Source organism: Ranitomeya imitator, chromosome 3, assembly GCF_032444005.1.
Source record: "Ranitomeya imitator isolate aRanImi1 chromosome 3, aRanImi1.pri, whole genome shotgun sequence".
NCBI classification, from domain to species: domain Eukaryota; kingdom Metazoa; phylum Chordata; class Amphibia; order Anura; family Dendrobatidae; genus Ranitomeya; species Ranitomeya imitator.
Window position 1 is genome coordinate 434,999,408 of NC_091284.1, and position 25,500 is coordinate 435,024,907.

Here is a 25,500-nt window from a genome sequence, read left to right on the forward strand (position 1 = left end):
TTTTACTTATGTAAATATTTAGTGTCCTAGTCCCAGTTTCTGAAGCATCTGTACAAGGCTGTGGTGTGGTATAGCATTAAATTCTGCATGACCAACATCCACATTTTTCTCCTCATTGAAAACAGCATGATGGTTAGACAACTTTTCTTTCATGAAACTATGCAGATTGTCAGTTATATTGTTCTCCGCTATATATTTTTGTAGGTTAGCCTAGGATGCCTTCAAACATTTTTACCACCACTGTCAAACTTTCCATGCATGGATTTCACCTTCCATTCTTCTTGAATATCGATGTATCGTCATCCTCCAATAAAACAAAATATATATATTGTGGAACTTTATTAATTTTTATTTCAAGGTCTATTAAGAAGTACTTTGTTTACGGGACAAGCCCTTTAAAATGTTCCCATACTGATAGTTTTATAAACATGCCCCTACTGTGTATCCACCATCTTGTTTGCCAAGTCAGACTTCATGGTTTACACATATCAAAGATCATGGCCAGGGGATGAAGAACAAGTCACTTATGGTACGTCACAGGAAGAAAAATTTTATTCCACCAACCATTTTGCAAGCCTTGTGTCACATACAAACATCAGTACAATACAATACATATATATGGAAAAAGTAAAGTGTGCTGTATTCAGTCAACAAGATAACTTAGATGAATATCAACCACTTCACACTGTGTGGAAGTCTGCATTGAGAAAAAAAAGTTGAAAAAAGGCAATGTCTAAGATCCTTGTGCTTCCAATTCAGACGGTTGTATGTCCGGCTCTTCATCATTATAAATATTTTCAGCCTGAAAAAAAAAAAAAGCAAGCTCAAGAACTTAAAAGCAAAATTTACACAGTGGTAACAATGCAAAGTCACATTTCATAGAAAAGATCTGAGAATACTTAGTGACATAAATTAATTTGGATTGGGGCACATATAGCTTACCATCTGCCAAATCTGCATAATGTTGTCTTCAGACACCGAACAGATGACCCACGGCTCATTTGGGTTCCAGCTGAAATCTGAAATCTTTGCAGTGTGTCCTCCATGGATAAACTATTAAGAAGAAAATTATTTTAAAATGCATTTCAACAATGATATTTTCTTTACAAGTTAAACAAACCCTTTAACGACTACACACTGTCTTGACAGCAGGTAACTAGCATAGGTTTTGTGCATGGGGAAATGTCCTGGGAAATGCTGTGTAAAGCTCCTGTATTTGTATTCTAGTAGGAGCAGAACAGGTGCTCAGTAGTGATGAGTGAGTGTACTCGTTGCTCGGGTGACCTCCGAGTATTTGTTAGTGTTCGGAGATTTAGTTTTCATCACAGCAGCTGAAAGATTTACAGCTATTAGCCAGGCTGAGTACATGAGGAGGTTGCCTTGTTGCTAGGTAATCCCCACATGTAATCAAGCTGGCTTATAGCTGTAAATCATGCTGCTGAGGTGATGAAAACAATCTTCGAGCAGTGAAATACTCAGAGACCATCCGAGCGTGCTCGGGAAAACCCGAGCAACGAGTACACTCGCTCATCACTAGTGCTCAGCCATCAACCAAGGACTCTGAAGAGAACAGCGAGCACTACACAAGTTCACAAAGTGAACAGAACTGATAATTATCACATTCACCGGATGACCACTACCATTTTCAGACCCAGATTCTGGGGGATCATCAAGGATGACTGAAAGGAAAACTGCAAAGTTAAGAGGAGGGGAGAGGGAAAAAAAAAAAAAAAAGCACAAACGTAAACCCTGGTTAGCAAATATTAAAAATAAAAATAGCTATGAAAATGGTTTCGGTAACCCAAAATTACAAGGTTGACTAAACCTTTAAGTGTGTAAAATAGATAGCAGTATATTACCACAGATTGTGCGCCCAATTATTTTTTTTTTTTTCCTTAGGCTAAACCCTTTACGACAACCAAGCAACAATAGTTTTGCACTTTTGTTTTGTTTATTCCTCTACTTATTCCAAGAGCCATGTTTTATTATCCTGTCAACAGCATTGTGAGGATTTGTTTTTTTGCAGGACAAGGTGTACTTTTGAATTCCTTTATCTATTTTATCATGTTGTTGTCTTGAAAAGCAGGAAAACATTTGAAATGCAGTAATATAGTAAAAAATAAATAAATAAATAAATAAAAAAACACGCAATACACAATTGTTTGTGTTTATTTGCTGATTTGATGGTAAAAGGGACCAAGCAATGTGACTCTGCAGCTACCAAACATGCAGTTATTTTATTTAAGTGGTTAAACAAATTAAACCTTTGTATTAACAAACAAAAAAAAATAATAATAATCTTGGGTCCTTACTATTTGAGAGCCATACCATTTTTGGGATATGGACCTGTCTGAGGGATTGGTTTCTGTGCCCCAAATAGTTTTTATTTACATCACTTTGGGGTAGGTCCGATACTTAGATTTTTATCACATAATTGTGGGTTTTGCGGCAGCCAAATACTGAAATATTTTTTGTTATGCAATTTACAGATTAGATTAATTTAATAATTTTTTGATATATCCGACTTTTAAAAACAGATATACCATGTGTATTTTTTCTAAATTTTTAACCCCTTTACCCCCCAAGGGTGGTTTGCACGTTAAGGACTGGGCTAAATTTTACAATTCTGATCACTGTCCCTACATGAGCCTATAACTCTAGAAAGCTTCAACGGATCCCAGGGTTTTGACATTGTTTTCTCTTAACATATTGCACTTCATGTCATTCGTAGTATTCCTTTGATATTACCTGCGTTTATTTGTGAAAAAAACGGAAGTTTGGCAAAAAATTTCGCAATTTTCCAACTTTGAATTTTTATGCCCTTAAATCACAGAGTTATGTCACACAAAATACTTTAACATTTCCCACATGTCTACTTTACATCAGCACAATTTTGGAACCAAAATGTTTTTTGTTAGGGAGTTATAAGGGTTAAAACTTCATCAGCAATTTCTCATTTTTACAACACCATTTTTTCAAGGACTACATCACATTTGAAGTCACTTTGAGGGGTGCAGATTTTAGAATGGTGTTTACTATCATATAGACCTCTCAAAGTGCTCAAAACCACATTCAAGAAGTTTATTAACCCTTCAGGTGTTTCACAGGAATTTTTGGAATGTTTAAAAAAAAAAAAAAATGAACATTCATTTTATTTCACAAAAAACTTACTTTAGCTCCAATTTGTTTTATTTTACCAAGGGTAACAGGACAAATTGCACAACAATTTTTGGGGTCCAATTTCTCCTGAATTCGCAGATACCCCTTATGTGGGGGTAAACCACTGTTTGGGCGCATGGCAGAGCTCGGAAGGGGAGGAGCGCCATTTGACTTTTCAATGCAAAATTGACTGGAATTGAGATAGGACGCCATGTCGCGTTTGCAGAGCCCCTGATGTTCCTAAACATTGAAACCCCCCACAAGTGACACCATTTTGGAAAGTAGACCCCCTAAGGAACATATCTAGATGTGTGGTGAGCACTTTGAATCCCCAAGTGTTTCACTACAGTTTATAACGCAAAGCCGTGAAAATAAAAAAAAATTTTCCCACAAAAATTAGTTTTTACATTTCCACATTTTGAGAGCTATAATTTTTCAATATCTTGGTCCACAGAGTCATGTGAGGTCTTGTTTCTTGTGGGACGAGCTGACGTTTTATTGGTACCATTTCAAGCACGTGACTTTAACGTTTTTCATTCCGATTTTTGTGAGGCAGAATGAACAAAAACCAGCAATTCGTGAATTTCTTTTTTTTTTTTGGGGGGGGGGGGGGGTTATACCGTTCCACGTTCGATAAAATTGATAAAGCAGATTTATTCTTCGGGTCAGTACAATTACAGTGATACCTCATTTATAATCAGGTTTTTATGTTTTGGCACTTTTATACGATAAAATAGATTTTATATAAAAAAAACAATTATTTTGACATCGCTTTATTCTGAGGACTATCTTTTTATATTTTGCTGATGCTGTATGGGGGCTCGTTTTTTGCGGGACAAGATGACTTTCAGCGGTACCATGGTTATTTATATCCCTCTTTTTGATCGCGGTTATTCCACTTATTGTTCGGTGGTATGAAAATAAAGCGTTTTTTCCCTCTTTACTGTGTTCACTGAAGGGGTTATCTAGTGGGACAATTTTATAGGTCGGGTTGTTACGGACATGGCGATACTAAATGTGTAATTTTTTTTTTATTTAGACAAAAGTATTAATTGGAATTTTTTTTTTTTTTTTTTTTTTTTTTAAACACACACACACACACACACAAATATATATATATTTTTTACTTATTTGCATTGCCCCAGGGGGGGACATCACAGTAAAGTGACAGATGGCTGATCTGACACTTTGCAGTGCACTGTGTCAGATCAGCGATTTGACAGGCAGTGCAGGGAGGCTTCCCGGCACCTGCTCTGAACAGGCGCTTGGAAGCCACCTCCCTGCAGGACCCAGAAGGCCCCCCCGCAGCCATTTTGGATCCGGGCCTGCAGGGAGGAGGTAGGAGACCCTCAGAACAACGCAATCACATAGCGTTGCTCCGAGGGTCTCTGGGAAGCACCGCGCAGGGAGCCCCCTCCCTGCGCGATGCTTCCCTGTGCCGCCGGAATGCTGTGATCATGTTTGATCGCAGTGTTCCAGGGGTTAATGTGCCAAGAGCGGTTCGTGACCGCTCCAGGCACACAGTGCCGGATGGCAATCAGCCGCGTTCCCCCCGTGAGCATGGCTGATCGCGTATGACATACTATCCAGTCAAGGGTCAGATAGGCCCAGGTCACCTCGACGGTATAGTACGTCTAAGGTCATAGGGGTTTATGAGGAAAAGGGGGATGATTTGAATTTCTCATATTTATTATGATAAACTTTAATGTCGCTTCACATGTACTTACATTTCAAGTTCTCCTTTCCCTCCCCATCTAATCTACTTTATTTTTTTGTCTCTCCATATATTTCCCTCTTTCTACATTTGTAAATACCGTATATACTCTAGTATAAGCTGAGATTTTCAGGCTAAAAGTGCTCTTCTCGGTTATACTCGAGTCATTGTCCCAGGGGGTCAGTGGGGGAGCGGCGGCTGTCACATCACACTCACCCGCTCCTATTGTGGTCTCTGTACTTTTATGCTTCTCCGGCGCCCACAGCTCTTCCTGTGTTCAGCGGTCACGTGGTACCGCTCATTAAAGTAACTAATATGCAGATGACTCCACTCCCATAGGCGGGGAGCGCATATTCATTACTTTAATGAGCGGTACCATGTGACTGCTGAACACAGGAGCAAGCTGTTGGCACGTGCCGGAGACCATCGGAGAAGCAGGGACAGAGACCATGCCAGGAGGGGGCGAGTATGACAGGGGAGGGCGAGGTATGGGAGCAGCAGACAGGAGGACGGGGGAGCAGACAGGACGACGGAGGAGGGGAGCGGAGCACAGGACGGAGGACTGGGGAGGAGATCGGTGGCGGTGGGGGGCAGATCAGGGTGGGGGGTTGGTATGGGAGCATGAGGAGAGCAGACAGGAGGACGGGGGAGCAGACAGGATGACGGAGGAGGGGAGCGGAGCACAGGACGGAGGACTGGGGAGGAGATCGGTGGCGGTGGGGGGCAGATCAGGGTTTCCAGCCATGGCCGATGATATTGCAGCTTCGGCCATGGCTGGATTGTAATATTTCACCTGTTTTCATAGGTAAAATATTACAAATCACTCTGATTGGCAGTTTCACCTTCAACAGCCAGTCGGAGCGATCGTAACCACGGGGGGGGTTTAGCCACCCCCCCTGGGCTGAAGTACCACTCCCCCTGTCCCTGCAGATCGGGTGAAATTGGAGTTAACCCTTTCACCCGATCTGCAGGGACGTGATTCCTCCATGACGCCACATAGGCGTCACAGGTTGGATTGGCACCAACTTTCATGACGCCTACGTGGCGTCACAGGTCGGGAAGGGGTTAAGCGTCGCCTTCCCCACTGTAGTGTTCAAATAGTTCTCTATTATATTTCAGATTCACAGTAATACACTTTTTCTTTAAAAAAAATAAATAAATAAAGCGTGGCTGACTAGTTCACTTCCGAAACACAGGTATTACATACCTGGTAATGTGTTTTTTCATGAGACATGACGGCACCACGAGAGAGGGGATCCGCCCATCAAGGACAGGAAACCTTCAAGATAAAAGGGGCGGCTCCTCTCTCCACATCAGTTGTTTTACAGAGTACGAGAGGAACTCCGCTGGTTAGTATACACATAAATAATACATCCTATACGGTTCTATTCACCGATACCCCAGGGAGTGTATAATACAAATAATGCTAATAATGCACCCAACTAATGACATGATCAAAAGGGTGGGAATATAAGGGTGCCGTCATGTCTCATGAAAAAACACATTACCAGGTATGTAATACCCGTGTTTTTCCATCATACATGACGGCACCACGAGAGAGTTACAGAGATTTGTATTCTCTTTAGGGAGGGATCACTGCTTGTAACACTCTTCTCCCAAATGTGAGATCAGAGGTAGCAGATAGGTTTAGTCTATAATGTTTAAAAAATGTAGACGGAGAGGACCAAGTGGCCGCCTTACAGATTTGGTCGATGGTAGCATCTGCTCTCTCCGCCCACGATGTCGCCATGGCCCTCGTGGAGTGGGCTTTCAGACCCTGTGGAACAACCCTGCCTGCACTTCTATATGCTAGAATAATGGTCTCTCTCACCCATCTAGCTATAGTCTGTTTTGAGGCTTTAAGGCCCTTCCTTGACCCCTGGAACGAAACAAAGCCCTCTGCTTCCTCCAGGAATTAGTCACCTCTAGATACTGTAGGATACATCTCCTAACGTCTAGGCAATGGAGTCTCTCTCTTTTTTGTTACTGGGATTGGGACAGAAAGAGGGTAGGGTTATATCCTGAGCTCTATGGAATGTCGATACCACTTTGGGGAGATATGCCGGATCTAATTTTAATACAACCCTATCGTCCATGATTTGTGTGTAAGGGGGGTCAGCTGACAACGCGTGTAAATCCCCCACCCTACGGGCCGATGTAAGTGCCACTAACAAAGCTGTCTTTAATGTTAGTATTTTATCAGAAGTTGTATTTAACGGCTCAAAGGGGCTTTCCGTCAGGGCTGTTAACACTAGATTTAGATCCCATGGTGGAGGAGTAGGGGATGGAACAGAGTCAGCTCTACTACAGTCTCGGATAAATCTCACCACCCACCTATTGCTAGCCACGTCACAGTTGAATAGGGCTGCTAAGGCTGAAATGTGTACTTTGAGGGTACTAACAGCTAACCCCAGATCTAAGCCCTTCTGCAGGAACTCCAGTATTGCCGCTATCGGGACCTCCCCTTCCCGTATTGGCCCTGAGCTGGACAGGAATTTCTTCCATATTCTCCCATAGATCTTGGTCGTTACTGGTTTTCTGCTGCTGAGCAAGGTGGATATTAACCCAGCTGAGAACCCTTCTTTCTCTAGTAACGACCGCTCAAATGCCAGGCTGTCAAATGAAGCCCGGAGTTCTGCGGGTGGTTGAAGGGACTCTGCGTTAGAAGGTCCTGGTCTTCCGGGAGAACCCACGGGTCCGTCACTGACATCACTCTCAGCCAGTAGAACCACGGTCTTTTCGGCCAGAAGGGTGCTATGACGATCACTCTGGCCTTGTCTTCCCTGATCTTCCTCAGAACCACAGGGATTAGACATATCGGTGGGAAGGCATACAGGAGTCCAGACGTCCATTCTATGCTGAAGGAGTCTACTGCCAACGGCCTGTCTGCAGGGTTCAAGGAGCAGAACTTTTGGACTTTCTTGTTGACTTTTGAGGCAGAGGTCCACCCTGGGTTTTCCCCACATGTGCACTATCCGTTGAAAAACGGACTTTTTTAGGGACCATTCCCCTTGCCTCAAGTGGTTCCTGCTTAGAAAGTCTGCCTTTATGTTGTCCACACCTCGGATATGCAGGGCCGATAATGACAGGAAGTGCCTTTCGGCTAGAGACATGAGTCTTGTGGTTATGTGCATCAGTGCCCGAGAGCGGGTGCCTCCCTGGTGGTTCACGTATGCAACCGCTGATCGGTTGTCCGATAGGACTCTCACATGATGCCCTGCCAAGTGTGGAAGTAATCTCTCTAGAGCTCTTTCTATTGCTAGGAGCTCTCACTCGTTTGAGGATAGATCTTTCTCCTCTTGAGCCCAGGGGTCTTGGACCCATAGTGTGTCTGAGTGAGCTCCCCATCCCCATGGACTGGCGTCCGTTGTGATTATTATGGAGGCTGTGAATGTCCAGGGAACTCCTCTGGGGGATGACTATCTGTAACCACCATCTGAGAGATTGGAGCACAGAGTGGGAGAGTGAGCTTCTGCTCTAACTGTCCCTGAAGTTATCGGTCGTTCTGCAGCACACACCATTGCAGTTCTCTTGCATGGAACTGGGCCCATTTTACTGCCGGTATGCAGGAGGTTAGGGACCCCAACACCGACATGGCCCTTCTTAAAGTCATCTCCATTTTTTTTAATGTGGCCATAATCATCTGTTTGATTTTTTCTTCTTTTTCTACTGGGAGTCGGCACTCCTGTGCCACGGAGTCCACCGTTATCCCCAGGAAATTCTGGACCATTGCCGGCTCTAACTTGGACTTCTTGAGATTTAGTTGCCATCCTAGTGTCTGAAGAGTGTCCATCACTATCCTGACCTGCTCCTGACAGTGAGAAAAGTTCTTTCCCACTATCAGGAAGTCGTCCAAGTAAGGAATTATTAGAGTGTCTTTTTCCCTGAGATGTGCTGTGACCTCTGCAATCAGCGTCGTAAATACCCGTGGGGCGGTTGCTATCCCAAAGGGCAGAGCCCTGTACTGGAAGTGACGCAGCTGGGACCCCATCTGAACTGCCACTCTGAGGAACTGACGATCTTGTTGTCTGATTGGGACGTGATAATAAGCGTCCTTGAGGTCAAGGACGGACATGTAGCATTGGGGATAGAGAAGTTTCACCGCCGATTTTATGGTTTCCATCTTGAATGATGGTACTACAAGAAATTTGTTGAGGCCTTTTAGATTTATAATTGTCCTCCAAGAGTTGTCCGGTTTTTTTATGAGAAAAAGAGGGGAATAAAATCCTTCCCTCCTTTCGTCTATAGGAACTTCTTCCAAGACGTGCTTGTCTAGGAGTGATGTTACTTCCCCCTCCAGACTGTCTTGCTTTTCTTGGGAGGACTGTACCGGGGTCTGCATATATCTTCTTGGAGGCCAGTGGTGAAATTTTAGCTTTAGGCCTGATCCTACGATCTGCCGGATCCATATGCTGGAGGAGATCCTCTCCCAGGCTGGAAGGAAGTGAGAGAGCCTCCCTCCCACCTGAGAAGGACCGTCACTGGGAGGGTTTTTTGGTGTCTCTGGGGGACTTACCGAAATAGAAGCCCTTTCCTCCCCTGGGTCGCTTGTCCAGGCTGCTCCTGTCCCGGTCTCTGTATTGCTGTCTTCGGAACTTTTGGCCTCTCCGAAAGGAGCGACGAAAGGGCTGAAATGGCTGTCTTGGGAAGTTTTTCTTATTATCACCGGCTTTCTCCAATACCTCGTCTAGTGCCGGCCCGAACAGGAAGTTTCCCTCACAAGGCAAAGAACAAAGCTTCATTTTTGCCTGAGTGTCCCCCGGCCAGCATTTAAGCCATACGGCACGGCGTCCAGTGTTAACTAACGCTGCTGATTTTGCTGCCAGCCTAGCAGAGTCTGCTGATGCTTCAGCCAGAAACATAGCCGCTGCCCTCATAGTTGGAAGTGACTCTAGAATAGCTTCCCTGGGAGCTTTTTGCTCCACCTGTTCCTCCAGGTTGTCTATCCAGATCTTAAGGGATCTGGCGACACAAGTGGCCGCGATAGCTGGCCTTAGTGCTCCCGCTGAGGCTTCCCAAGCTGTCTTCAGGGAACTGTCCACCTTCCTGTCCAGAGGTTCTTTTAGAGAACCTAGGTCCTCGAACGGCAGGGAGGACTTCCTAGCCACTTTTGAGACCGCCACATCGATTTTTGGGGCTCTGTCCCAAGATGAGGATGCTTCCTCTTCAAAGGGATACCTTCTTTTTAGAGAGATAGTTATTTGGGACCTTTTTTCTGGCTTTTGCCATTCCCTTTTGATCAGTTCTTGTATTTAACAGGGAATGATCTCCGTTTTTTTTTTTGTAGGCCACTGAACATGAGTTCTTGTGCTGTCTTTTTGGCCTTCTCATCTACCAGCCCCATGGTAGAGCGAACAGCTTTAATAAGTTTATCTGTAGCCTCTGCTGGAAAAGTGTCTTCCTCCTCCGAGCTACTATCAGAACAGCGGGCCGTATCTGAATCCTGTTCTGACCCCGAGGAATCCCTTTGGGATGCTATAGAGGGGCTGGATCTGTCCCTAGATCTGGCATCTGTGTCAGCGGTCTGTAATGCTCTTACGGACTTAGAGACTTCGGAATGAATCAGAGATCTTAGGCTGTCCGTAAAGGAGGGTGTTTCCTCCGCCACAGTCTGGTTAATACAGTCCTGACACAGTCTTTTACCCCAAGATGACATTAAAGGCTTTTTACATAAGGGACATTCTCTATTTTTAGCCTTCGCCTTATATTTTTTGGGGACCTCCTATACTCCACCCCGCAATGTATGTAAGAAAAGAGGGGAGAGAGGAGGTAAGAGAAAAGAACAGACATTAGCGTGCTGGACTTTCTCGTAGTTCACTCACCACTCGGACGTTTTCAAAGTACGGGTACCGGATCCGGAGGTTGGCTGGTTTTCTCCGTGTCTCCCAATGAGACTAGGGGCCCCTCCTTGTTACGCCGATCCGTCCGTATACTGTCCGAGCGGCTTCTGCTGCTGACATGGCGGGTCTGGCTCTTTTCGCTTGAGCGAGATCGCCTCTCCTGCACCTCTTGCTGTGGCATCAAATGCTCTGGCGAGAAACTCTCCATTATACACACCAGCACACGACAAGAGTAGTCACCTTCAACCTGGCCTGGTTTAGTGACACAGGGCAGCGCAGCTGGCTTGTTTAAATAGATTCACTTTTTTTTTTTTTTCTCTCTCCTTTCTTCTAATGAGTCACCTGGCTGATCCTGCCACCATTGGTCACTTCATTAATCATGATTGATTACCTGGCTGATCGTGCCTGCACCACTTCCGGTGCATGTGAAGCAGTCAACTACCTGGTTGATCCTGCGCCTGTCAGCGCGACCCTGCGCTATATGCCCAAGCGCGCACCTGGCAACCACATCCGATGCGCGCTTTAATATCCACCATTTACCTGGTTGATCCTGCCTCTGTCAGAGCAGCGCGCGCGCACCCGGACCTTACTACCGGTGTGCGCCGCTGTACTATGCTCCAGGCGCGCATCCGGTCACCACTTCCGGTGCGCGCCCCTCTATGGGTCCCCCCGCGCCATGCTCCTGCACGAGGGTTCCCGTGCTGCCGCCGGCTTCAGCGCCTGTGCGCGCTTTACGTCCAGGCGCGCACCCGGCTCTGCTTGCGGTGCGCGCCGAAGAATCTGTCCCCCCCCTGCTGCGCACATACCTCTCTTTCCCGAATACCTGGTGTCGGCTGGAGGGAGGCTTCCGGGAATATCCACGCCACAACGTCAGGCAGCGCACCTCTTCACTCACCAGACACTGCTTCAAACCTCTGCCTCAGGTACCGTCAGGGAGGAGGGGGAAGGGGGAGACCTGCACTCGACAGGGAGGGCCACCAAACCTCCGAGGAGCTTACCTCGCCCAGGCACTGATGTGCCTCACGGGCTGCATGGCCACCTTTGGTCAACAGGGGGGGCACCAAAAGGTGACCCCCGTGGACAGGCAGGATTTTCCCAACTCGACAGGGGGGGGAGCGCGCCTGCGGCCCCCATGGAGTATCTTCACCCGGGCATTCGCCTCGCGGGCTGTGGCCATGCTTCGCTCAGGGGGGGCATGGTATACATTGACCCCCGAGGCGACTACGGGTACCTGGTGACGGGTGCAGCAGACCAGCGCCTGCCCAAATCCACCCGACCCAGATCCCGGCATTCTCTTCTGTCTTCATCAGAAGTCTTCCATCTTGAGGGTTCCCCGTCAAGGACAGGAAACCAACTGATGTGGAGAGAGGAGCCGCCTCTTTTATCTTGAAGGTTTCCTGTCCTTGATGGGCGGATCCCCTCTCTCGTGGTGCCGTCATGTATGATGGAAAAAAAACACTTCCCCCCCCCCCCCCCCCCCCCATCATCTTAGTCATCATACGCTTGATTATGAATCATATATACGTTAAATATTTTACAGTCAAGGAGCTGACATATGACATACCAGTACATCAAATGTTGGTAAGGGATTAAAGTTACCTATGGATCATAAACAAGAAGCAGCTATGAAAGAAGAAGAACTTTCGTGTTTTCTGACATTCAGCTACAAAATCCTGAACCTGTGAATGCAGACTATGGAGTGTCGGGTTATTTATGGCCAAAACAACTAATCGCTGACAGTTACCTTCCCAGCACTATACATTCTCAAGAAAATGGAAGCCTACCAATAGTTCAGGGGGTCCATCCTCAGCATCTTCTGCTGACTGCTCCTCACCGATTTTACTGGATGAAAAAAAATACTACATTATACAGATTTCAGTTGTGAATCTAAGAAACCTTGACTGCGGAACAAAAATATCAAAACTGTCCAAGCATTAGCTACATTAATTGAAAAAAAAAAAAAAACACTTTTTTTTTAAACTACCCTAAATATAGAAAGTTTGCTTTGAGGCAACTGAAATAAATTACGACAATCGATAAAGGCTAACCATTACAAACTTGGGGTGGGGGATTGAGTACAACTCCCTTATATTTATACATACCTCAAATCCCAAACATTAAGTCTGCGATCAGTTCCACTTGAAGCCAGGATGGTTTCATTATGTGGTGACCAGTGAACCTAGTAAGGAGATCATAATTAGGGCCACACACAAGCAGGCTGCAAGCGACTATCAAGAGGTCACAGATTGTATCAGATAGCACAACATCAAGATAATTTCAGTACAACACACCTGAAATATCTCATCTTTATGGGATTCAAATGAATGAAGTTTAAGCTTCAGGTTCCGGAGATCCCACAGCGCCACAGTCTACAACAGAAAACCAGTGAGCACAACACAAGCTTGATCTGCATATCAAATCTCATATGGACAGCTGGCACCTACACTTTTCAATCTATCCAAAGTGTCACCACTTTAGTGACTTTAGGAATTGCTAACCTCACTATATAGATCGCTTAGATATGACTTAAGAACTCTTCTTTAGGTTTTGGGTAATAAGATGGGAACAAACTGCAGCTTTACTGGAATACATAAAGTAATGAAGTAATGAGGGAAGAATTACCGTATGTACTCAAGTATAAGCCGACCCGAGTAAGCCGAGGCACCTAATTTTATCTAAAAAAAAAAAAAAAAAAAAACTGGGTAAGCTTATTGACGCGAGTATAGGCCTGGTATGCAAGGCTCCCCCAGTCGCTGTCCTGTGCTGAAAAACTCGGCTTACACACGAGTATATAAGGTAGGTTTCTATCAGTAATAGGTCTATAGTCCATGGAAAAAAGATGAACAGGTCTTCTAGAGACAAGAGACCTTCTACACAACTTAATACACATTGCAATATTATCGACAATGCCAGAACACACCTTATCAGCGGAGCCGGTAGCCAGGATAAATTCGCTATATGGATTGAAAGACAAGCAGTTGACTTCAGCGGTGTGTGCATCCACGGAATGACTTGGCTTAGAAGTTGTATTTGACCGCGTGTCCCATCTGCCAGATAAAATATGTTGGTTTCAGGTAATTGGTCAATAGACAAGCATGTTACATGTCCATCTATGTCTACACTTCTCAACCTCCTGCCATTTCTCTGGCGGGGAAACAGAGTGGTCATATGACATCTAGCAATGTGCATACTCCTAATCAAATTCTTACAAGTGACTTGAGCAAGGCTGCGTACGTATAGCTGAAATTTGTCCAGAACTATGCACATAGCATCGCTTGGTCTCAGCACCGACGGATCTTCACAGTGCACACTGAGGATTCAGAAGTCTGCAGTTTAAGAATGACTGCAGACTTCTGTGATAAGCCCAGACAACCCCTTTAAAAAGGATAGCCTGATCTTAATCTAGATTATTTTTTTTTTGTGTGGTCAGTCCATCAAGTTTACTAACATCTATACCAGACAGTAGCAAATTATAAACACATTTTTTCCAGCTTAAAGGAAACACGACATGAGCAAACAACCCATTAACCTGCCCCCATGCTCCTATTGGCAAATGATTCATAAACAGCGGTGTTTGAAGCCAAGCTGCAAGATAAGGGGGGGGGGGGGTGCACCAGCACTTAAAAAAACACCAAAAAAAAATTGCCATGCGCAGGATTTAAAGTCAAACTGGGACAGGAATGGTGCACTCTGGACTGGGAGAGAACTTGCGCAGTAAGCTTGGCGAGACCAAGGCGTATACACCCGTCATGACAGGCATTGTTATATGTCCACATCAAGTAAATGCAACAGATTTCTACAGCAAAACCATGTCTTTTAGCAGGAACAAGTTTTGCAGATACAAAATGCTGGAAGAATTGACATGCTGTAGGTTTGAATCTGCTTTAAATCAGCAATGAAAAAATAAGCAGCATGTGCATGAGACTTTAGAAATCTTATTTACTTCACTGGTATAGTAAAACATTGCATTTTGTCCTGTGGCAAAAAAGCAACATGTAAACAAGCAGGCAGTGGCAGACCTACTGATGAATCAGCTGCATCTGGACCTGGAGGTGGGACCCTTGCATGCAGGAGTGTACACATATGCTGTGGGGCCAGTCAGTTTCCAGTGATCACTGACACCGGTGCCCTCCCACTCATTCATTCAGGAACAAAGAGCCAAGGAGAGGGCATGTCATGCAGGAAGAGACTGATCAATGACAGCGCTCACCGGTTGATGGCCCCGACTTCCTGAATGGCGCACCTCAATGGCGAGTGTTCACCTGTAGACTTAGGAGGCCTGGGCTGTACACCACAGTGGGGACATAAGTGGAAGAAGAGCAGGACTTACTATGTCTTCTGCTCCCTGCACCATTCCCAACCAGCATCATCACGTTTAGGGATTGTGGAGGTGGGCTCACTGCACTGTACCCCACCTCCCACAGTGGTTTCTGCAGCTCTTTTCAGCTGATCTATAAAACCATGTGGCAGACCTCCATGGCTTATCATTTGATATAGAAGGATAGGATAGAAGCATCTTTCTATACGCATGTGGGTGCGCAAGTGAAAATGTATGTGTGCATCAAAATGTGAGTGCGTGAAAGTGTGAACGCACATCTACAGGGGCTTCTCACTAAATTATAATATCAAAATGTTAGTATATTTCAGTTCTTCAATACAAAAAGTGAAACTCATTATATAGAGTCATTACAAACAGGGATCTATTTCACGTGTTTATTTCTGTTAATGTTGATTATGGCTTACAGCCGATGAAAACCCAATAGTCATTATCTCAGTAAATTAGAATAATTAAGAAAAAACACCTGTAAAGGCTTCCTAAGCATTTAAAAAGGTCCCTTAAGGTACCGTCACATTAAGCGACGCTGCAGCGATCTAGACAACGATGCCGATCGCTGCAGCGTCGCTGTGTGGTCGCTGGAGAGCTGTCACACAGACAGCTCCCCAGCGACCAACGATGCCGAAGTCCCCAGGTAACCAGGGTAAACATCGGGTTACTAAGCGCAGGGCCGCGCTTAGTAACCCGATGTTTACCCTGGTTACCAGTGTAAATGTAAAAAAAAAAAAAAAACACTACATACTTACATTCCGGTGTCTGTTGCGTCCCCTGGCATTCTGCTTCCCTGCACTGTGTAAGCAGGCTCCACAATCAAACCTACACATTTGGCATCTCCGCATTCAGAATCGCCCGATCAAAAAAAAGATTAACCTGATGGCTAAACGGCGTAGTGAGCAAAAAAAAATTCAAAGTGTCAGAATTACTTTTTTTTGGTCGCTGCGACATTGCATTAAAATGCAATAACGGGCGATCAAAAGATCTTATCTGCACCAAAATGGTATCATTAAAAATGTCAGCTCGGCACGCAAAAAATAAGCCCTCACCTGACCCCGAGTCACAAAAAATTGGAGACGCTTCGGGTGTCGGAAAATGGCGCTATTTTTATTCTTTTTTTTTTTTTTTTTTTTTAAACAAAGTTTGGATTTTTTTTCACCACTTAGATAAAAAAAAAGAATCTAGACATGTTTGGTGTCTATGATGTCGTAATGACCTGCAGAATCATAATGGCAAATCGGTTTTAGCATTTAGTGAACCTAGCAAAAAAGCCAAACAAAAAACGTGTGGGATTCCACTTTTTTTGCAATTTAACCACAATTGGAATTTTTTCCCCGTTTGAGTACACGACATGGTAAAACCAATGATGTCATTCAAAAGTACAACTTGTCCTGCAAAAAACAAGCACTCACCTGGCCATATTGACAGAAAAAAAAAAAAAAAGTTACGGCTCTGGGAAGAAGGAGCAAAAAACAAAAATGCAAAAACGAAAAAAGCTCCGGGGGTTAAAATACATTTCTACCCCGAGCAACCCCAGCCCTTCGCATAATCTTCCTGGGTCCCAAAAAAACAAAAAAAAAAAAAAACAAACACATGCAGTGACTCCTTTTGATCACACTGCAAGGGTCTATCAGTGGTCAAAATAAAAAAATTTAATTGTAATTTTTTTTTCTACATTTGCAGTTAGGGTTGGGTTTTTTCTAAAGAAAAAAAAACCATGATGATATGATGGATAGCTTTGAGGGCAAGTGCTCGCTACTCGAGTTTGCATCAGGTGCTCGGATATGAAAGGAGTATCGCGGATCACTGCATTTTTCCTTGAGGGGTCTGGTTTCCAAAATGGGGTCAGTTGTGGGGGGTTTCCACTGTTTAGGCACATCAGGGGCTTTTCAAACGGTACTTGGCGTCCACTCTTGATTCCAGCCAATTTTGCGTTTAAAATGTCAGATGGTGCTCCTTCCCTTCCGGGTCCTGCCATGTGCCAAACAGTGAATTTCCACCACACATGAGGTATCAGCATGCTCAGGAAAAATTGCACAACTAGTTTTGTGGTTTACTTGCTCTTGTTATCCTTGTGAAAATAAAAAGTTTAGGTCTAAAGTACGGTACATTTTTTGTGAAAAAAAAAAATGTTAAAATTTAAATTTTTTCCTTCCACATTGCTTCAGTTCGTGATGCAACTTAAAGGGTTAATAAACTTCTTGAATGTGGTTTTGAACACCTTGAGGGGTGCAATTTTTATAAATGGAGTCACTTTTGGGTAACTTCTGTCATATAGAAGTCTCAGTCACGTTAAATGTGATGTGGTCCCAACATTTACAAAACTTTGTTGTTGGAAAAAAAAAAAAAACGTGCAGCGCAGATTTCCTGGAATAGTTTGCAGACCAAGTTTTCCCCTAAGTGCAAGAAGAGCAGAATCCCCCCTCAAGTGAAATACACTTACAGATACACTTACAAATACAGAAATACCAAACATGCACAAAAGGCTCTGAAAAAGCAAAATGGCCCCTGGCACCCCCAAAATAAATTCAGCAAATTATGCGCTCCCAAATCCAAATGCAGCCTATGCAGCATCAATAGTAAAAAGATCTACTGTTAAAAATAAAAAATCGTGATATTCTCGCCGCGATGCTCCTGTTCCCAGTAATGCCTAGCAGCAATGACCTCAGATGACGTAGTGGTCTCGCGAGACCGCTACGTCATCACAGGTCATTGCCACAAGGCATTATTGGGAACGGGAGCATTGCGAGGAGCGTGAAGACTGCCGAAACCGCCGGAAGGTGAGAATATCACGATTTTTTATTTATTTTTAACTATTATATGGTTCCCAGGGCCTGTTGGGAGAGTCTCCTCTCCTCCACCCTGGGTACCAACCGCACATAATCTGCTTATTTCCTGCATGGTGGGCATAGCCACAAGTGGAAAGTAAGTGGATCAATGTATTCCTATGTGTGCGGAATCGAAAAAGCAGCACGTGCACAAAAATTGCGGATTGCATTCTAATAGGATGCTTAATGTATGCGTTTTTTTTTGCGGTTTTAGCGAGATTTTAATAGCGAAAAACCACGAAAAATCCTGAATGAGTGCACACATCATTAGTCTACATAGGGGGACTTGAAGCTGCTGTATACAAGCGTCTTGTACTACACATAGCAGTGCATCAGATCTACGTATAGTGAAAATCACAATCTCTTAAACGTCAGCTAAATGCTGGCTTTCACGGTGTATTGTAATGACAGGCACAGGGGGTCTTCAGCAGACCCCCAGCAGTCTGAGCAACCCATCTGCACCCTGCAATCGTGAAATAATTTAGTTAGCATCTGCCAGGAAAGATACAGCCTCCGCTTGCAAGCCAGCAAACTCCGGGAGCCGGCACAGCACACACCAGTACGTTATGTGTCATTAACCCCTTCATGACCCAGCCTATTTTGACCTTAAAGACCTTGCCGTTTTTTGCAATTCTGACCAGTGTCCCTTCATGACATAACTCAGGAACGCTTCAATGGATCCTAGCGGTTCTGAGACTGTTTTTTCGTGACATATTGGGCTTCATGTTAGTGGTAAATTTAGGTCAATAAATTCTGTGTTTATTTGTGATAAAAACGGAAATTTGGCGAAATTTTGAAAATTTCGCAATTTTCACATTTTGAATTTTTATTCTGTTAAACCAGAGAGTTATGTGACACAAAATAGTTAATAAATAACATTTCCCACACGTCTACTTTACATCAGCACAATTTTGGAAACAAAATTTTTTTTTGCTAGGAAGTTATAAGGGTTAAAATTTGACCAGCGATTTCTCATTTTTACAACGAAATTTACAAAACCATTTTTTTTAGGGACCACCTCACATTTGAAGTCAGTTTGAGGGGTCTATATGGCTGAAAATACCCAAAAGTGACACCATTCTAAAAACTGCACCCCTCAAGGTGCACAAAACCACATTCAAGAAGTTTATTAACCCTTCAGGTGCTTCACAGCAGCAGAAGCAACATGGAAGGAAAAAATGAACATTTAACTTTTTAGTCACAAAAATGATTTTTCAGCAACAATTTTTTTATTTTCCCAATGGTAAAAGGAAAAACTGAACCACATAAGTTGTTGTCCAATTTGTCCTGAGTACGCTGATACCTCATGTGTGGGGGTAAACCACTGTTTGGGCGCACGGCAGGGCTTGGAAGGGAAGGAGCACCATTTGACTTTTTGAATGAAAAATTGGCTGCACTCTTTAGCGGACACCATGTCACATTTGGAGAGCCCCCATGTGCCTAAAAATTGGAGCTCCCCAACAAGTGACCCCATTTTGGAAACTAGACGCCCCAAGGAACTTATCTAGATGCATAGTGAGCCCTTTAAACCCCCAGGTGCTTCACAAATTGATCCGTAAAAATGAAAAAGTACTTTTTTTTCACAAAAAAATTTTTAGCCTCAATTTTTTCATTTTCACATGGACAACAAGATAAAATGGATCCTAAAATTTTGTTTGGCAATTTCTCCTGAGTACACCGATACCTCACATGTGGGGGTAAACCACTGTTTGGGCACATGGTAAGGCTCGGAAGGGAAGGAGCGCCATTTGACTTTTTGAATGAAAAATTATCTCCATCGTTAGCGGACACCATGTCACGTTTGGAGAGACCCTGTGTGCTTAATCATTGGAGCTCCCCCACAAGTGACCCCATTTTGGAAACTGGACCCCCCAAGGAACTTATCTAGATGCCTAGTGAGCACTTTAAACCCCCAGGTGCTTCACAGAAGTTTATAATGCAGAGCCATGAAAATAAAAAATAATTTTTCTTTTCTCAAAAATGATTTTTTAGCCTGGAATTTCCTATTTTGCCAATGGTAATAGGAGAAATTGGACCACAAATGTTGTTGTCCAGTTTGTCCTGAGTATGTAGATACCCCATATGTGGGGGTAAACCACTGTTTGGGCGCATGGCAGGGCTCAGAAGGGAAGGCACGCCATTTGGCTTTTTAAATGGAAAATTAGCTCCAATCATTAGCGGACACCATGTCGCGTTTGGAGAGCCCCTGTGTGCCTAAACATTGGAGATCCCCCACAAATTACCCCATTTTGGAAACTAGACCCCCAAAGGAACTAATCTAGATGTGTGGTGAGCACTTTGAACCCTCAAGTGCTTCACAGAAGTTCATAACACAGAGCAGTGAAAATAATAAATACGTTTTCTTTCCTCAAAAATAATTATTTAGCCCAGAATTTTTTAATTTTCCCAAGGGTAACAGGATGAATTTGACCCCAATATATGTTGTCCAGTTTCTCCTGAGTACGGTGATACCCCATATGTGGGGGTAAACTACTATTTGGGCACTTGCCGTGGCTCGGAAGTGAAGTAGTGACGTTTTGAAATGCAGACTTTGATGGAATGGTCTGCAGGCGTCACGTTGCGTTTGCAGAGCCCCTGGTGTGCCTAAACAGTAGAAACCCCCCACAAGTGACCCCATTTTGGAAACTAGACCCCCCAAGGAACTTATCTAGATATGTGGTGAGCACTTTGAACCCCCAAGTGCTTCACAGACGTTTACAACGCAGAGCCGTGAAAATAAAAAATCATTTTTCTTTCCTCAAAAATGATGTTTTAGCAAGCAATTTTTTATTTTCTCAAGGGTAACAGGAGAAATTGGACCCCAGTAATTGTTGCGCAGTTTGTCCTGAGTATGCTGGTACCCCATATGTGGGGGTAAACCACTGTTTGGGCACACGTCGGGGTTCGGAAGTGAGGGAGCACCATTTGACTTTTTGAATACAAGATTGGCTGGAATCAATGGTGGCGCCATGTTGCGTTTGGAGACCCCCTGATGTGCCTAAACAGTGGAAACCCCTCAATTCTACCTCCAACACACCCCTAACCCTTATCCCAACTGTAGCCGTAACCCTAATCACAACCCTAACCCCAACACACCCCTAACCCCAACCCTAATTCCAACCCAACCCTAACCCTAAGGCTATGTGCCAACGTTGCGGATTCGTATGAGATTTTTCAGCACCATTTTTGAAAAATCCGCGGGTAAAAGGCACTGCGTTTTACCTGTGGATTTACCGTGGATTTCCAGTGTTTTTTGTGCGGATTTCACCTGTGGATTCCTATTGAGGAACAGGTGTAAAACGCTGGGGAATCCGCACAAAGAATTGACATGCTGCGGAAAATACAACGCAGCGTTCCCGCGCGGTATTTTCCGCACCATGGGCACAGCGGATTTGGTTTTCCATATGTTTACATGGTACTGTAAACCTGATGGAACACTGCTGCGGATCCGCAGCCAAATCCGCACCGTGTGCACATAGCCTAATTCTAAAGGTATGTGCACACGCTGCGGAAAACGCTGCAGATCCGCAGCAGTTTCCCATGAGTTTACAGTTCAATGTAAACCTATGGGAAACAAAAATCGCTGTACACATGCTGCAGAAAAACTGCACGGAAACGCAGCGGTTTACATTCCGCAGCATGTCACTTCTTTCTGCGGATTCCGCAGCGGTTTTACAACTGCTCCAATAGAAAATCGCAGTTGTAAAACCGCAGTGAAATGCGCAGAAAAACCGCGGTAAATCCATGATAAATCGGCAGCGGTTTAACACTGCGGATTTATCAAATCCGCTGCGGAAAAATCCGCATAGGACCAGAATACGTGTGCACATTCCTAACCCTACCCCTAACCCTACCCCTAATTCTTACCCCAACCTTAGTGGAAAAAAAAAAAAATTCTTTATTTTTTTTTATTGTCCCTACCTATGGGGGTGACAAAGGGGGGGGGGGGGGGGTCATTTACTATTTTTTTTATTTTGATCACTGAGATATAACCTATCTCAGTGATCAAAATTCACTTTGGAACGAATCTGCCAGCCGGCAGATTCGGCGGGCGCACTGCACATGCGCCCGCCATTTTGGAAGATGGCGGCGCCCAGGAAAGAAGACGGACGGACCCCGGGCGGCTAGGTAAGTATAAGGGGGGTGGCGGGTGGCGGGTGGGGGGGTGGATCGGAACACGGGGGGGATTGGAGCACGGGGTGGGGGATCGCTGTGCGGGGGGGTGGATCGGAGCACGGGGGGATCGCTGTGTGGGGGGGGGATCGGAGTGCGGGGGGGTTTGATTGGAGCGCGGGGGGTGTGATTGGAGCACGGGGGAGCAGACAGGAGGACGGGGGAGCGGAGCACAGGACGGAGGGGAGCGGACCACAGATCGGGGGGCTGGGGGGGGCGATCGGTGGGGTGGGTGCACATAAGTGTTTCCAGCCATGGCCGATGTTATTGCAGCATCGGCCATGGCTGGATTGTAATATTTCACCAGTTTTTTAGGTGAAATATTACAAATCGCTCTGATTGGCAGTTTCACTTTCAACAGCCAATCAGAGCGATCGTAGCCACGGGGAGGTGAAGCCACCCCCCCGGGCTAAACTACCACTCCCCCTTTCCCTGCAGATCGGGTGAAATGGGAGTTAACCCTTTCACCCGATCTGCAGGGACGCGATCTTTCCATGACGCATATGCTGCGTCATGGGTCGGAATGGCACCGACTTTCATGACGCAGCGTATGCGTCAAAGGTCGGGAAGGGGTTAAGAGACGGTCCACTACTCAAACAACCCCATCTCAATCACTAGATTTCACCCATATAAAATAACGCTTACAATCTACTCTGATGCAGGTGCATTCCAGCACCTCGTCCCCCAGTGCTCGTGTGATATTTTGTCATATAAGCCCTGCAGCCAATCAGTGGCCGCTTCATGATCACCTCCTTCAAGTGTAACTGACATCAGGTGGAAGTCTGATATCAGCAGTAACTTAGGTTTTCCAAGTGTCAGTTTTATCTGAAGGAAGGGAGAGTAAAGAGGCCTTTGATAAGGAGTTAGGTTATGTGCACACGTTGCGGATTGGGGTGCAGAATTTTCCGCACAAAATCCGCATCTCCTGGCAGAAAACGCAGGTGCGGATTTTATGCGGATTTTGTTCGTTTTTTTATCCCTGGGGATTTCTATAATGTAAGAGGTCAGAAACACTGTAGTTCCGCACAAAAGAAGTAGCATGCTACTTTTGATCCGCAGTGGATTTCATGCGGAATTTTCCGCACGATTAGCACAGCCTTTTTTTTTCTATTGATTTACATTGTACTGTAAATCACTGTGCGGAACTGCAGAGTTTCTGCGTGGAAAAATCCGCTGCGGATCCGCACTAAATCGGCATCGTGTGCACACAGCCTTAAACATACTGGCAGTGGGGGCCCAGGTGTATGCAACAGCCAGCATCCACTGAGGAGGAAGAAAGTGTCAAACCGGTCCGCAAGTCATCTCGAGTGCAAGACCCCGTTCACATTGGTGTTTTATTGCCATATTTATATAATACTTAAATGTGAAATAAGTTTATAAAAATTGCTGTTGATTTTGAACACTGCGCCCACAATGCAATATGCCAAACAAGTATTTCTAGGAACATTTCTTAAAACATTTTCACAAGTGAAAAATGTAACATATACTTAGCATGTGCTGGGAAACTATGCCATGCATGGCTGCTGCTCCTTTCACCTTCAACTGTATTCAGGTTTTTAACAGAGATATTAACTGAGGGGTTTATGAAAACCGACATGGCAAGAGCAAAACTAGCACTTACATCATAAGCTTCTGATCGTCAGCAACAGAGCCAAACAAAGACTCATGCAATAGATGCCATGCTACGTCCTCCACCACTGCTGAATGACCAGTGAAGATTGCTTTAGCATCAATTATTTTGCCTTCTTTGGGTCCTGCACTTATGTCCCACAAGCAAACAGTCTGCAAACAAAAAGGATTGTTATACCAGTATATTTCACAGCAATAATTGGAAATCTCCATCCACTAGCACATTGTTCCCCAACTCCAGTCCTCAAGAGCCACGACAGGTCATGTTTTCAGGATTTCCTTAGTATGGCCCAGGTGATAATTGCTTCACCTGCACAGGCAATAATTGCACCGTCTGGGCCATACTAAGGGAATCCTGAAAACATGACCCATTGGTGGCTCTTGAGGACTGGAGTTGACTAGCATATACTGATAGAAGACAAGCCTACTCACATGATCATCAGATGCACTTAGGAGGTGTCCACTCAGGTTAGAATTCCATGACAGGCCATAGCCTTCTTTCTGATGACCTCTTAACCTAAGATCAGGATTGCACTCTCCACTGGGATCTAAAAAAAAACATGACAATTAGGCAATGTAGTTTTATATACAAAACTCCTGGCAGTTTGAGGCAGGCTCCACACATCGTAACAGCTTGCCAAAAATGCTTGTCAGTGTGAGTTTCAGCCATTAACCAGCAAACTGCTTTTAGTTACAATACATGGTATCTCCAATTGTGGCTTTTCACAACCTAGGGAAAGTCCTGAAGCTACTTTGCAGAACACAAGCAATTCTTCCATATAATACCAAAAGTCCCCAACAAAAACTATTCTTCCATTTAAACACCAGAGATGATCTAACATTTTAGAGAAAATGTAAACATTAAAGTATATCTGTCACCAGATTTTATCATACAAATAGCATACATGATTACATCTCTCATATCTGATGCTGGTGTACTTGCTATAAAAAAAAATCCATGTCACTGCCTTAAACTATTTGAACATCATCTTCCTGATATGAACGTGATCACTTCATGAATCCAGCGCTAGCTAGAATGCTCCAATTAAAACCTGAATTATAACAGCCATTCTGACAGGGATTCCCAAAGTAAACAAGCCTCGTCCGGTCTCAGACAAATGAGCAGAGCGTTTGTTATTTTCCCCTTTTTTGTTTACATCCTACGTTTATTAGGTTATGGGGTTTGGAAAAACTACAGAGCTCAAGGAATATTCAATACAATAGTAGAGAAATGTTGATTCGAATGTCCAAACAAAATCCACATGATTTCGTGAACTCTAATTTTGTCAGATCCACTCATATCTCAGACCTATGCAGATTCACTCAAATTCATATGGCTATGGTTTTATTGTACCCTAAACACATGGGCTACTTGCACATTGAACAAGTCTGTAGGAACACGTTCACACACCACCAAGAAACATGTCCACATGGATATTCCTTCTCTGAACCCTGCTTATACAGATACTATACAGATGATCAGGTTTTTAAATACATCAGATAGGGATTATATACATTAGTTAGGACTGCTCTATATGGGTATACCTTGACGATTGGTGGAGCAGCTTAAAATACATTTTTTTGAAAAGAAAAAAAACGTATCAACTAAATACCCTGTTTTTTCCATCTTTTGACTAGCACTTGCTTATTACAACAGAGTATTTTGGGCCTCGCTGTGCTCTTATTGTGTAGAGAAAGGAAATATGGATCCAGCTCCAGGAATAAAATGTAAAAACTTTATTAGTTCACATTAAAATGCTGCTGAGACATGACCGGCATAGTGGGTAAAGGAGAGCAACCAGCACCCGACTGAAGTTTTTACATTTT

The 25,500-nt window shown here is 44.3% G+C and overlaps 1 protein-coding gene across 2 annotated transcripts in view; it reads right to left on the reverse strand.

Moving 5' to 3' along the window:
* Window positions 1-530: 530 nt before the first annotated feature.
* Window positions 531-25,500, reverse strand: part of RBBP7 (RB binding protein 7, chromatin remodeling factor) — a 127,312-nt gene continuing 102,342 nt past the window's right edge. For both annotated transcript variants that reach the window (XM_069757310.1, XM_069757308.1), the window contains exons 5-12: window positions 24,106-24,221; window positions 23,666-23,826; window positions 13,634-13,760; window positions 13,005-13,082; window positions 12,816-12,892; window positions 12,498-12,555; window positions 943-1,053; window positions 531-802 (exon numbers count right to left, since the gene is read on the reverse strand). In XM_069757310.1, coding sequence (XP_069613411.1) covers window positions 734-802; window positions 943-1,053; window positions 12,498-12,555; window positions 12,816-12,892; window positions 13,005-13,082; window positions 13,634-13,760; window positions 23,666-23,826; window positions 24,106-24,221 — 797 coding nt within the window. In that variant the 3' untranslated portion in view covers window positions 531-733. The remainder of the gene's footprint in view (window positions 803-942; window positions 1,054-12,497; window positions 12,556-12,815; window positions 12,893-13,004; window positions 13,083-13,633; window positions 13,761-23,665; window positions 23,827-24,105; window positions 24,222-25,500) is intronic.